This window comes from Rhinopithecus bieti, unplaced genomic scaffold, assembly GCF_001698545.2.
Source record: "Rhinopithecus bieti isolate Rb0 unplaced genomic scaffold, ASM169854v2 scaffold_34281, whole genome shotgun sequence".
Taxonomy (NCBI): domain Eukaryota; kingdom Metazoa; phylum Chordata; class Mammalia; order Primates; family Cercopithecidae; genus Rhinopithecus; species Rhinopithecus bieti.
Window position 1 is genome coordinate 763,796 of NW_016814762.1, and position 13,564 is coordinate 777,359.

General features: G+C 53.1%; 1 protein-coding gene across 10 annotated transcripts in view; it reads left to right on the forward strand.

Moving 5' to 3' along the window:
• Positions 1-12,685, forward strand: part of DPEP2 (dipeptidase 2) — a 28,835-nt gene extending 16,150 nt beyond the window's left edge. Inside the window, exons 1-11 of one of the 10 annotated variants that reach the window (XM_017852238.1) lie at positions 3,764-3,853; positions 5,089-5,396; positions 5,707-5,833; positions 6,150-6,279; positions 6,364-6,505; positions 8,196-8,265; positions 8,384-8,560; positions 9,254-9,338; positions 10,376-10,451; positions 12,093-12,228; positions 12,320-12,685. In XM_017852238.1, coding sequence (XP_017707727.1) covers positions 5,134-5,396; positions 5,707-5,833; positions 6,150-6,279; positions 6,364-6,505; positions 8,196-8,265; positions 8,384-8,560; positions 9,254-9,338; positions 10,376-10,451; positions 12,093-12,228; positions 12,320-12,568 — 1,455 coding nt within the window. In that variant the 5' untranslated portion in view covers positions 3,764-3,853; positions 5,089-5,133 and the 3' untranslated portion in view covers positions 12,569-12,685. Of the gene's footprint in view, positions 1-3,763; positions 3,854-3,883; positions 4,243-5,088; positions 5,397-5,706; positions 5,834-6,149; positions 6,280-6,363; positions 6,506-8,195; positions 8,266-8,383; positions 8,561-9,253; positions 9,339-10,375; positions 10,452-12,092; positions 12,229-12,319 lie in introns of those variants that run through there. The other 9 variants (XM_017852237.1, XM_017852236.1, XM_017852239.1 and 6 more) reach the window with 9 other exon arrangements.
• Positions 12,686-13,564: the final 879 nt, after the last annotated feature.

Sequence of the window (13,564 nt, forward strand, 5' to 3'; positions counted from 1 at the left end):
AAAAAAAAAAAAAAAAAAAAAAAAACACCCCAGGAATGTTGGACAGAGAGGCTGGCAGGGTAGGGGTGGGTAGGGGTTGAGGAGAAGGTTTGAGATGCATTCAGGAGATTCAGCAGATAAAAGATGCATTTGGGGTTATTGCACTTCTCCTAGAAAGATAAACATTGACTGCCTTTTGAGGAAGAAAAATATTATGTTAGCTATTTGCCATTTCAGGAAGGGTGGCTTCAGCTTGGTGATTGGAGGATGTTTGTCTACAGTGGCCAGGCTGTTTTCTGGCTTCGGGAAGACTATTGTTTCTTGGGAATTGTCTGTATCAGACATCATGGAAGCAGATCCAGGGCAACATCAAAGGGAAGGATGAGTCTCCAGGACCGGGGGGGTTGGATGCAGGTGACCATCATCTGGGCACTGCTGGATACTGACAAAGCCCCACCTGCACCCCACCCCTGCACTCTGAGCATGGGAGGCAGCCTGTGCACCTATAACTCAGCCTGACTTTTTCCTTCTCTGCATACTCTTGAAATACACTGGAGATGAGTAGGGGCGGGTAAGCTGCACACCAGAATAAGTTTGGTCCTTGGAGCAAACTGTTTCTACCACTGCCTCCTCTGCAGGTCTTGATCTATGCAAACACTGCATAGAAGAGGAAGTAGAGGGAAAAGCTGCTCACCCACCTACTCCTTCCTTGTAGTAAGATTTCCTATCCTGGCCTTGCCTCAACAGCCCTACCAGTTGGAGGCTGAGGTTGTGCCAAGGCCCTGTGGTGGGACATAGCATCACTGATGTGGCCATATTTTGGAGGACAGAAAGGTTCGTTCTATTTGCTGAGACTGGAGAGGCTGGTGGGAGCAGACTCTCCAGGAGTTGAAAGTCAAAGAAAGAAATTTGGTAGATTTCTGCAATGAGAAGCCACAGAAGAGCTTTAGGCGGGAGGATGCACTGGCTTTTGTTTTTGTTTTGTTAGAGATGAAGTCTCACTCTGTTGCCCAGGCTAGGGAGCAGTGGTGCAATCATAACTCACTGCAACCTTAAACTCCTGGGCTCAGGCGAACCTCCCACCTCAGCCTCCTAAGTACCTGGGACCACAGGTATGCACCACCTTTTTTTTTTTTTCTTAGAGAGAGTTCTCACTATGTCGCCTAGACTGGTCTCAAACCTCTGGTTTCAAGAGATCCTCTTACCTCGACCTCCCAAATTACTGGGATTAAAGGCATGAGCCACCATGTCCTACCAGATTTTGTTAAAAGAGGAACAGGCCAGGCATGGTGGCTCACATGAACACTCATGCCCCAGAGGTAAACAAGTGTTAGCCAACAAGGTGGCCTATCCTCCCCATAACCTCACCCAAAGCCATCTCTGTGCTCTCCCCCTTGCAGGGGAAACAGCACACACTAGTGAAGTCTTGTCTTAGGATCTGCCAATATCAGTGACACAGACCTGAGAACAGGAATAATTTGGGATCAGAGGCTATAATCTAAGTTAGCTAGATGCTGGCAGTGGGCAGAATGGAAACGAGGCAGAGGCAGGGAAACTCAGAGCCTGACTCCAGAGCCCACCCTAAGTGTCACCGCTGATACCTCCTTACTGTCTCCCACCAACCCTGCTTCAAAGCATCTCCAAATCCTGTGGGTTCAACCTCCAAACATCTCCCAGGTATGTGTCTTTCCTGTTCCCACTGCTTCTCCCTCCCGTACAGGCCCCTTCATTCCTTATCCCCTCCTGATCTCCTGACCTCCAGCCCATTCCCTATAGAGAAACCATACCTATTTCTTTCATTTTAAAAAAATTGGGCTGGGCGCGGTGGCTCAAGCCTGTAATCCCAGCACTTTGGGAGGCCGAGACGCGCGGATCACGAGGTCAGGAGAGCTAGACAATCCTGGCTAACACAGTGAAACCCCGTCTCTACTAAAAAAATACAAAAAAACAAAAACTAGCTGGGCGAGGTGGCGGGCGCCTGTAATCCCAGCTACTCGGGAGGCTGAGGCAGGAGAATGGCGTAAACCCAGGAGGCGGGGCTTGCAGTGAGCCGAGGGCCGGCCCCCGCACTTCACCCTCGGCCGCAGGGGGGGGAGCCCTCCCAAAAAAAAAAAAAAAATTGGGCGGGGCGCAGTGGCTCACGCCTGTAATCCAGCACTTTGGGAGGCTGAAGCGGGTGGATCACGAGGTCAGGAGATCAAGACCATCCTGGCTAACACGGTGAAACCCTGTTTCTGCTAAAAAATACAAAAGACTCTGGCCGGGCGTGGTGGCTCAAGCCTGTAATCCCAGCACTTTGGGAGGCCGAGATGGGCGGATCACGAGGTCAGGAGATCGAGACCATCCTGGCTAACATGGTGAAACCCTGTCTCTACTAAAAAAAATACAAAAGCCTTTAGTCTAAAGATGGCGGCCTCAGCAGCGAGGGGTGCTGTGGCGCTGCGTAGAAATATCGATCAGTCGGTTGCTTTTGTGAGAAAAATTCCTTGGACTGCGGCGTCGAGTCAGCTGAAAGAATACTTTGCACAGTTGGCCCCATGTATAAAAAAGGTGTATGTGTCACCTTTTGACAAGGAGACTGGCTTTCCACAGAGGTTTGGGCTGGGTTCAGTTTCTTCAGAAGAAGAGACTCAGAATGACTACAACAGGGAATATCATATTAAGATGGAGTAAAGGTCCAGGTTCAAGCTAAAAGACCAAAAAAGTTCTGCAAACATCTGATGATGGAGACGTAAGTTTTTTGAGACGCACCTATTAATAAAGTTACAGTAACTGAAAAAAAAAAAAAAAAAATAACAAAAAAAAAAAAAAAATACTGGGCGTGGTGCGGGGGCGCTTGGGTATCCCAGCTACTCGGGAGGCTGGAGGCAGGAGAATGGCATAAAAAACCCAAGAGGCGAGCCTTGCAGCTCACTGAGCACCGGCCACTGCCACTCCTCCTGGCGACAGAGCGAGGACTGTTCCGTCTCAAAAAAAACAAAAAAAAAAAAAAGAACTAGCCAGGCGAGGTGGCAGGCGCCTTTAGTCCCAGCTACTCGGAAGGCTGAGGCAGGAGAATGGCGTAAACCTGGGAGGTGGAGCTTGCAGTAAGCTGAGATCAGGCCACTGCACTCCAGCCTGGGCGACAAAGCAAGACTCCGTCTCAAAAAAAAAAAGCCCGGTGTGGTAGTTCACCCCAGTAATCCCAGCATTTTGGGAGGTTGAGGCAGACAGATTGCTTGAGACCAGGAGTTTGAGACCAGCCTGGGCAACATGGCAAAACCCCATCTCTACTAAACATACAAAATTTAGCCAGGCGTGGTGGCGCACATCTGTAGTCCCAGCTACTCGGGAGGTTAAAGCACAAGAACCACTTGAACCCAGGAGGCAGAGATTGCAGTGAGCCAAGATTGTGCCACTACACTCTAGCCTGGGTAACAAAGTGAGACTCTGTCTCAAAACAAACAAACAAAAAAAGGTCCCCATCGGCAGCAGTAGATGTGAGAGTTAACCCACCTTGAGCACTTGGTCATCAATCTGCCTTACTCCTGGACAGCAGACACTGGGCAACATCAAATGTGCAGTCCCTAAAATACATCAAAGCTAGGATCACTTCCCCTCCTGGGGAGCTTGGGACCTCCAGTCCCTTTGGAAGAGTTGGCTCATTTTCTTTTTAGGAGGCCTTCTTGCATCTCTAGTCATCAGGTTTAGGTCACACTACCCATGCACTGATCAGCCCTGCCACGTGGGGGAGACTCCAAAGATGGAGCAGCTCCAGTGGGTGCCAAGGTTCAGAGCAGAGTCTTGAGAGCCTGAGGGACAGGAGGAGGCAAAGGTCTCTGAGGATGAAGGGGTTTGGCCACAGTCCCTGAAGCTCTCAGGTGGTGGGGCTTCTGTGAGTAGGCATATCCCTTATGCATGTGTGATTGTGTGTTTGTGTGCTTGTGTGGTTGGGGGTCCTTCCTGGAGGAGGCACCTAGGTTGAGGGCCCCAGGCTGGGAATGGGGTGGGGCCTGTCGTCAAGGAAGATAATTCAGCCCTGGAGGTTTCCGTGAGAGCTCCAGTCACAGGAGCTACAAGATAAGAAGAGTGTGGCTGCAGAACCCAGGTGGCAGGCCTTTCCTCAGGCCCCTTACTCCTGACCTGGACGAGGCTGGGGCTTCCTCACGGAGGTAGGAGGTATCCTGGCCAGCAGCGCAGCCAGAAGCTCTAGGAGGAAGGTGCTGTGGTCGGGGACTCTGCTGCCCTAGACATGATTTCATTTCCTTCCATGCAGATGGCTGGGTGGGTTCCTGCTCTGTTGAGTGAATGTTCCCCGGCAGTGGCCAGATGCTTGCTCTGCCCTCATCCCTCCACTGGGGTCCTGGGGAGGTGTGGCAGATCCTTAGGAAGGAGCTCTTTCCTCAGGCTGATTGGAGAATGTGGGGTAGGGAGGGACAGAGGGGTGCTCCTGACAGGTCCCATTAGCTGGGAGAGTCCCCAGGGTATAGACTTGAGGCCCTAGGTATAGACTTGAGGGCCTAAATCACGGGAGACAGAAGGCCAGGGCCAGGGGGCCCCTTCCTGAATCCAGTCCACAGGGTTAACCCCTCATTTCCAGAGCCTATCTCCTCCCCCACACCCACCACCCACACAACCCAGCACCAGGAAATCCAGAGCCCAGAGCGCTGTGGTCACAGGGACACATGTGGCCCTGGGTGTGGCCGGGACACGTTGCAGGCGGCTGGGGACATGATGTGGCCCGCAGATCTCCCAGGGCAGGGCAGAGGGCCACTGTTTGGGAGAAGCACCCCAGGCCCCCTCTCTCTTAGAGAGGGGACCTAGGGGCAGCAGAGGAGCCACCTGGGTCGGACCCCTGGGGACAGTGGGAGGGGTAAAGGGGAGAGTGGAGGGGCCTGAAACAGGCCGCAAGTGGGTGCCCAGGACAGGGATCCGCCCAACCAGCAGGAGCGCCCTTGGGGATGACGGCGGGAGGGCTGGGCGCCCCCTGGTGGCCACACTATGCGGTGCCGCCGCTCCCCGCACATCCTTTGTGGGGCCCTGTGACTTCGTGAGGCCACTCCGCCGGGTGGCCTGAATCGAGGGTCAGGACTCCATCGCCGCGCTCTGCCCCTCTCCCGCCCCTCTCAGGCTCTCTGACTGCCACCCCTGCCCGTCTGCCCGGCCCTGCACAACATGCAGCCCGCGGGCCTTGAGGGTCCGGGCACATTTGGTCGGTGGCCTCTGCTGAGTCCGCTGCTCCTGCTCCTGCTGCTCCAGCCTGTAACCTGCGCCTACACCACGCCGGGCACCCCCAGAGCCCTCACCACACTGGGCGTCCCCAGAGCCCACACCATGCCAGGCATCTACGCTCCCTCGACCACACTCGGTAGTCCCAGCACCCAGGGCCTGCGAGAGCAGGCACGGGCCCTGATGCGGGACTTCCCGCTAGTGGACGGGTGCGTAATCGCTGCAAGGGGGCTATGGGACTGAGCGCACTCCTGGGCAAGGGAGGGTCCCAGAGTATGCAGAGCTGTGGAGGAGGCTCCCTCACATCTCATTTGGATGCCCTCTCCCGTCATGCATGGATACTCTTTCCCCTCGGTCACTCCCTCTTCGGTGGGCACTCCTAGCCCGGGCCTCAGGGGGTCTCAGTATAGTCATGTGACAATGTGGGATGGGGATCCCCAGATGTGTCGTTCCTGAATTGGAGGGCTAAGAGGCCCATCTGTCTGTTCTTCACCTGACCCTACCTTGACATCCCTCCAGCCACAACGACCTGCCCCTGGTCCTGAGGCAGGTTTACCAGAAAGGGCTACAGGATGTTAACCTGCGCAATTTCAGCTACGGCCAGACCAGCCTGGACAGGCTTAGAGATGGCCTCGTAGGCGCCCAGGTACCACAGGGATACATGAGGTGCCACAGCATGGCTGCTGGGGGATGTTGGAGAGAGTGGGGACCCCAGAGATCACAAGTTAGTCACATGAGAACTCAGTTACCATAGTGACCCAAAAAGTGTCATGATATGGATGCTGGGGGCTGCAGAGGCTACAGTAAACCAGCTTGGTGGCCAGGAAGACCCCATGGAAGAAGCAGTGTATTACATGTGACCTCCTGGCCCACTGGGTGCTGTGTCAGCTGTGGAGGCTGTGAGCAGTCCAGGGTGCTCCAAAGCAGCCCCTGTCCAAGCCAACTCCTGGCTTTCCCCCCAGTTCTGGTCAGCCTACGTTCCATGCCAGACCCAGGACCGGGATGCCCTACGCCTCACCCTGGAGCAGATTGACCTCATTCGCCGCATGTGTGCCTCCTATTCTGAGCTGGAGCTTGTGACCTCGGCTAAAGGTAGGCGAGTTGATGGGAAGTGTTAGGAACTTGATTGAGCTACTCCAGCCCTCAAAAGTAATAACCTGACCTACCTGCCCCCAGCTCTGAATGACACCCAGAAATTGGCCTGCCTCATCGGTGTGGAGGGTGGCCACTCGCTGGACAATAGCCTCTCCATCTTACGTACCTTCTACATGCTGGGAGTGCGCTACCTGACGCTCACCCACACCTGCAACACACCCTGGTGAGCCTAGTACAGATGATGTTGGACCGCTGCGGCAGGGGCAGAGATGTGCCTGAGGTCACTGTGGTCCCAGAACAAGCTTTACCCGTGGGGTCTGGCACTGACTCTGGAGTGGGGAGGGAAGCTGGGATTCTGGTTTTCAGAATATGACTGGACCCCTGGCCAGATGCGGTGGCTCACACCTGTAATCGCAACACTTTGGGAGGCTGAGGCGGACAGATGACTAAAGGCCAGGAGTTCGAGACCAGGCTGGCCAAGATGGTGAAACCCTATCTTGACGGAAAATACAAACATTAGCCATGTGTGGTGGTGCATGCCTGTAATCCCAGATACTCGGGAGGCTGAGGGACGAGAATCTCTTTTTTTTTGAGGTGGAGTCTCGCTCTGTCGCCCCGACTGGAGTGCAGTGGCCAGATCTCAGCTCACTGCAAGCTCCGCCTCCCGGGTTTACGCCATTCTCCTGCCTTAGCCTCCCGAGTAGCTGGGACTAACAGGCGCCCGCCACCTCGCCCGGCTAGTTTTGTATTTTAGTAGAGACGGGGTTTCACCGTGTTAGCCAGGATGGTCTCGATCTCCTGACCGCGTGATCCACCCGTCTCCGCCTCCCAAAGTGCTGGGATTACAGGCTTGAGCCACGGCACCCAGCCTGAATTTATAATTTTTAAACTTCCAAGAAAGAAATCTCCAGGTCCAGGGATTTTCAATAGAGAATTCTTCCAAACTTGATGAACTATACCTTTTTTTCTTTTTTTAAATTATACTTTAAGTTCTAGAGTACATGTGCACAATGTGCAGGTTTGTTACATATGTATACATGTGCCATGTTGGTGTGCTGCACCCATTAACTCATCATTTACATTAGGTATATCTCCTAATGCTATCCCTTCCCCCTCCCCCCTCCCCACTATAGGCCCTGGTATGTGATGCTCCCCTTCCTGTGTCCAAGTGACCTCACTGTTCAATTCCCACCTATGAGTGAGAACACGCGGTATTTGGTTTTCTGTTCTCACGACAGTTTGCTGAGTATGATGGTTTCCAGCTGCATCCATGTCCCTACAAAGGACACAAACTCATNTGAGGCAGGAGAATCGCTTGAACCCGGGAGGAGAAGGTTGCAGTGAGCCAAGATCACACCACTACACTCCAGCCTGGGAGACAAAGCGAGACTCTATCTCAAAAAAAAAAAAAAAGGGGCCAGGCGCGGGGCTCAAGCCTGTAATCCCAGCACTTTGGGAGGCCGAGACGGGCAGATCACGAGGTCAGGAGATCGAGACCATCCTGGCTAACACGGTGAAACCCCGTCTCTACTAAAAAATACAAAACTAGCCAGGCGAGGTGGCGGGCGCCTGTAGTCCCAGCTACTCGGGAGACTGAGGCAGGAGAATGGCGTAAACCCGGGAGGCGGAGCTTGCAGTAAGCTGAGATCCGGCCACTCCACTCCAGCCTGGGCGACAGAGCGAGACTCCGTCTCAAAAAAAAAAAGAAAGAAAAAAGAAAAAAAGAAAAGGGGAAAAAAAAGAAGACTGGACCTAGCGGGGCCCTCCTGCTGCCAGGCATGGCCCATTTACACGGCCCATTTTGGATCCCTGTTCTTGTTTCAGGGGGTTGCAGGGATGGAGGGGGGTAGGGCCTCTAGGCTCCTGAGGCCAAGGAACAGCTACCAGTTAGACTACTTCCTGGCTACCTGCAGGGCAGAGAGCTCAGCTAAGGGCGTCCACTCCTTCTACAACAACATCAGCGGGCTGACTGGCTTTGGTGAGGTGAGGACCTTGGTTCACAACTCCACCCCACACAAATGTGCACACCCCAGCTGTTTCTTACAGATAAATGTACACACATGGGCATCCCTGATACCCTTCTCCCAACATATCCCTGCAGAAGGTGGTGGCAGAAATGAACCGCCTGGGCATGATGGTAGACTTGTCCCACGTCTCAGATGCTGTGGCACGGCGGGCCCTGGAAGTATCACAGGCACCTGTGATCTTCTCCCACTCGGCTGCTCGGGGTGTGTGCAACAGTGCTCGGAATGTTCCTGATGACATCCTGCAGCTTCTGGTGAGAAACTGCCCAGCACAGGAACCTCAAGCAAGAGGTTCAAACCAGGAGCACTTTGGTCAGGCATGGTGGGTCACACCTGTAATCCCAGCACTTTGGGAGGCCAAGGTGGGTGGATCACTTCAGGTCAGGAGTTCAAGACCAGCCTGGCCAACATGGGGAAACGCCGTCTCTACTAAAAATACAAAAATTAGCCGGGTGTGGTGGCATATTCCTATAATCCCGGCTACTTGGGAGGCTGAGGCAGGAGAATCTCTGGAACCTGGGAGGCGGAGGTTGCAGTGAGCCAAGATCGCACCACAGCACTCCAGCCTGGGTGACAGTGGGACCCTGCCACGGAAAACAAAGACAAAAACAAAAAACAGGAGCCCTCAAACCTGAGGCCCTGCTCCCTCCACTTCCTCTAACTTCAGGCTGAACACCTTTTGCCCCACAACCCCACAGTCCACATCCAGGAGTGGGAGGTTCTAGATGATAAATATGTATATTCCTTTACTCCTCAAAGTAAGTGCCAAGACACCTGTGCCAGACCAGGGCCTAGACTCCTCCATTCACACAAAACCAGAGAAGTAAAATTTCCTCTGACTCCTGAAGCCAGGACTGAACACCCCCTCCAGGGATCCAGAGGGTGGCAGGGTGGGAATGCAGTTTGCTGAGGGGCCAGGCTGAGTGTCCACTTGCCCTCCCCTGCAGAAGAAGAATGGTGGCATCGTGATGGTGTCTCTGTCCATGGGAGTCATACAGTGCAACCCGTCAGCCAATGTGTCCACTGTGGCAGGTAATCCCTACTCCTGGGCTCTCTGAACAGTTCTGATTTGCACCTGAAGACTTGGGAGGGCCTCAGTACTGTCCCAGTGGTTTCACTGAAAAAAAATGCAATGATAGACAGTACACAGCACCTTGGTCACGTGGAGCTGCAGCCACAGAGTCAACACTGCAGTCCTGATGGGTATAAGGGAGGAAGCTACACATAGAACCTGAGTGCTAACTGTCTGCGCCTCTGAAGGGGGTCACAAAAGCACCCTGCCTCGGCCTCTGGCCAAGAGACTGGAAGGCCCCTTAGGTCTCTGGGGTCTTTGTCGATTGTACTCTTTGTCCCTCTGTCATCTCCCACAACCATAGAACAGAGTTCCTACTGGCCAGGCACAGTGGCTCACGCCTGTAATCCCAGCACTTTGGGAGGCTGAGGCGGGCGGATCACGAGGTCAGGAGATCGAGACCATCCTGGCTAACACAGTGAAACCCCGTCTCTACTAAAAATACAAAAAATTAGCCGGGCATGGTGGCGGGCGCCTGCAGTCCCAGCTACTTGAGAGGCTGAGGCAGGAGAATGGCATGAACCCAGGAGGCGGAGCTTGCAGTGAGCCAAGATTGCGCCACCGCACTCCAACCTGGGCAACAGAGTGAGACACTGTCTCTGAAAAAAAAGGAAAAGAAAAGAGTTCCTACCAGATTTTTTTTNCGATCTCCTGTCCTGACCTCGTGATCCGCCCGTCTCGGCCTCCCAAAGTGCTGGGATTACAGGCTTGAGCCACCGCGCCCGGCCCCTACCAGATTCTAAAGAGACTAGAGGCAGGTTTAATCCTAGGTGGGAAATGGCCCCGACAGGTGCCTCTGTGGATCCACTCCAAACCTGAAGTCGAGGCCAGAACCACCTGAATCCATTCAGGTCAAACCTCAGGGTTCTCAGGTTGCCAAGCTATGTGGCAGGCCATGAAGGAATTAGCCTGCCTGGCCTACAGGCTGCAAGGAGACTCACTGCTGTCCAGCCCTGGAAGCCCTACGCAGCCAACTCTCCACTTGCCCCCTCCCCAGATCACTTCGACCACATCAAGGCAGTCATCGGATCCAAGTTCATTGGGATTGGTGGAGATTATGATGGGGCCGGCAAGTGAGTGCTTCCCTGTAGCTTGTCTGGAGCTAGCTGTACAGCAGTGGGGCCTTCACGGTCACCATAGCCATCATGTCCTTTAGGCTTTAACCACCTGGCATCTCCCTACTCCCAGGATCAGTTCCTTGGGTTCTCCTGTTTGTCTTCATCCCAGTGACCCCACTTTGGATGTTATACTTGGCTAAACTACCAGACAGAGCTCATCCCCCAGCCCCAGTAGACCCACTCTCTCTGAACAGACCGTCAGCAAGGTCTGGTGTGTGCTGACCATCTTCTCTGCCCTGTGCACAGTTGCTGTGTTTGCAACCACTGTTTTCTGAAGAAGCTCTTCCTCTCCTTCTCCTTTTCCTTCTCCTTCTCCTTCACTTCCTCCTCCTCCTTTTTCTTCTTCATCTCCTCCTCCTCCTTCTTTCTCCTTCTCTTTCTTCTTTCTTCCTTTTCTTCTTCTTCTCCTTGTTCTTCTTCTTTTCTTCTCAGGGTATTGCTCCGTTGGCCAGGCTAGGGTGCAGTGGCGCAATCTTGACTCACTGCAGCCTTGACTTTCTGGGCTCAAGTGATCCTGCCATCTCAGCCTGCAAGTAGCTATGGCTACGGGCATGTGCCATCATGCCCAGATAATTTTATTTTTTGCAGAGATGGGTTCTCACTATGTTGCCCAGGCTGGTCTTGAACTCCTGGACTCAAATGGTCCTCCTGCCTTGGCCTCCTAAAATGCTGGGATTACAGGCCTGAGACACCTCACTGGGCCTTTTCTTCTTCTTCTTTTTTTTTTTCTGAGATGGAGTCTCACTCTGTTGCCCAGCCTGGAGTGCAGTGGCGCAGTCTTAGCTCACTGCAACCTCTGCTTCCTGGGTTCAAGTGAATCTCCTGCCTTAGCTTCCCAAGTAGTTGGGATTATAGGCGTGCACCACAATGCCCAGCTAATTTTCTTTCTTTCTTTCTTTCTTTGGAGACGGAGTCTCACTCTGTTGCCCAGGCTGGAGTGCAGTAGTGTGATCTGGGCTCACCATAAGCTCCGCCTCCCGGGTTCAGCCATTCTCCTGCCTCAGCCTCCCGAGTAGCTGGGACTACAGGCGCCCGCCACCACGCCCGGCTAATTTTTGTGTATTTTTAGTAGAGACGGGGTTTCACCATGTTAGCCAGGATGGTCTCAATCTCCTGACCTCGTGATCCTCCTGCCGCGGCCTCCCAAAGTGCTGGGATTACAGGCGTGAGTCACCGCGCCTGGCCTCTTTTTTGTATTTTTAGTAGAGACTGGGTTTCACCATGTTGGCCAGGCTGGTCTCGAACTCCTGACCTCAAATGATCCACCCACTTTGTCCTCCCAAAGTGCTGGGATTACAAGTGTGAGTCACCACACCTGGCTATTTTCTTCTTTTTAACTCTGGTTGGTAGGGGGGGTCATTTGCATTCAGTAAAAGGCGTAGATCTTAATAGTATGATTCAATGAGTTTTGATAAATATTCAAGGAGGTTTTGAGGCCTCCTTCTGAGGGATGAAGAGCAGAGGAGGATTACCTACTCTCTCCAAGTCTCCACTTCCCATACCTGACTAGGGCTGGGGTTTCATGGACCCTGGACTGTGGTTCTCAGTCAGGATCAGGGAATCAGGTCTGAAACCCACTGGCTGGTGGCCACATAGATTCCCTCAGGGGCTGGAGGACGTGTCCACATACCCGGTCCTGATAGAGGAGTTGCTGAGTCGTGGCTGGAGTGAGGAAGAGCTTCAGGGTGTCCTTCGCGGAAACCTGCTGCGGGTCTTTAGTCGAGTGGAAAAGGTACTCTGGGCTGGGCAAGAGAGTAGCTGAGGGGTCTGAGCAGGTGTGTCGAGGAGAGCTGTGGAAGCTGAGCACCGACTGCCACCTCTAGATACAGGAAGAAAACGAATGGCAAAGCCCGTTGGAAGACAAGTTCCCGGATGAGCAGCTGAGCAGTTCCTGCCGCTCTGACCTCTCACGTCTGCGTCAGAGACAGTCTGACTTCAGACCAGAAACTGAGATTCCCACACGCTGGACACCCAAGTTATCAGCCAAGTGGTCACCCTCAGAGTCCTCCCCCAACACGGCCCCAATCTTCGCAGTTGTGGTCACCTTCCCGGTCCTTATTCTGTGGCTCTGATGACCCAGTTAGTCCTGCCAGATGTCACTGTAGCAAGCCACAGACACCCCACAAATTTCCCCTGTTGTGCAGGCACAAATATTTCCTGAAAATAAATGTTTTGGACATAGAACCAGACATGAGTTTCCTTCTCTGCAGTGGGGTCTGGTGGCATAGTCTCCCAATGCTGGTGGTTGGTGGGGGAATCCTTCATTTCAGCCACCAGTTGTTCAAGGAAAGACTGTTGGCAGGATCCCGAGGTGACCCAGGTGGTTGGGCTCAGTACTGGATGAAAACAGTGGTGAATCTGGTGGCAGGAGGTGGACCCTATTCCGTGTTCCTTCTGAGTAGCTCATCTCTTACTTTTATTTTACTTATTTATTTATTTATTTTTGAGGCAGAGTCTCACTTTGTCCCCCAGGCTGGAGTACAGTGCCACAATCATAGCTCACTGCAGCTTTGAACTCTTGGGCTCAAGTGATCCTCCTGCCTCAGCCTCTCAAGTAACTGGGACTATAGGCATGCACCATCACACTCAGCTAATTTATTTTATTTTATTTTTATTTTTACTTTCTGGATTTTTTTTTTTTTTTTTTTGAGACGGAGTCTTGCTCTGTTGCCCAGGCTGGAGTGCAGTGGCGCAATCTCGGCTCACTGCAAGTTCCACCTCCCGGCTTCAAGCAATTCTCCTGTCTCAGCCTCCTGAGCAGCTGGGACTAGAGGTGCCGCCACCATGCCCAGCTAATTTTTGTATTTTTAGTAGAGATGGGGTTTCACCTTGTTGGTCAGGTTGGTCTCGAACTCCTGACCTCAGGTGATTCACCTGCCTCGGCCTCCCAAAGTGCTGGGGGATTACAGATGTGAGCCACCGTGCCTGGCTTTTTTATTTTTTATTTTTTATTATTATTGTTTTGAGATGGAGTCTCGCTCTGTCGCCCAGGCTGGAATGCAGTAGCGTGATCTCAGCTCACTGCAACCTCAGCCTCCCGGGTTTTTTTTTTTTTTTTTTTTTTTTTT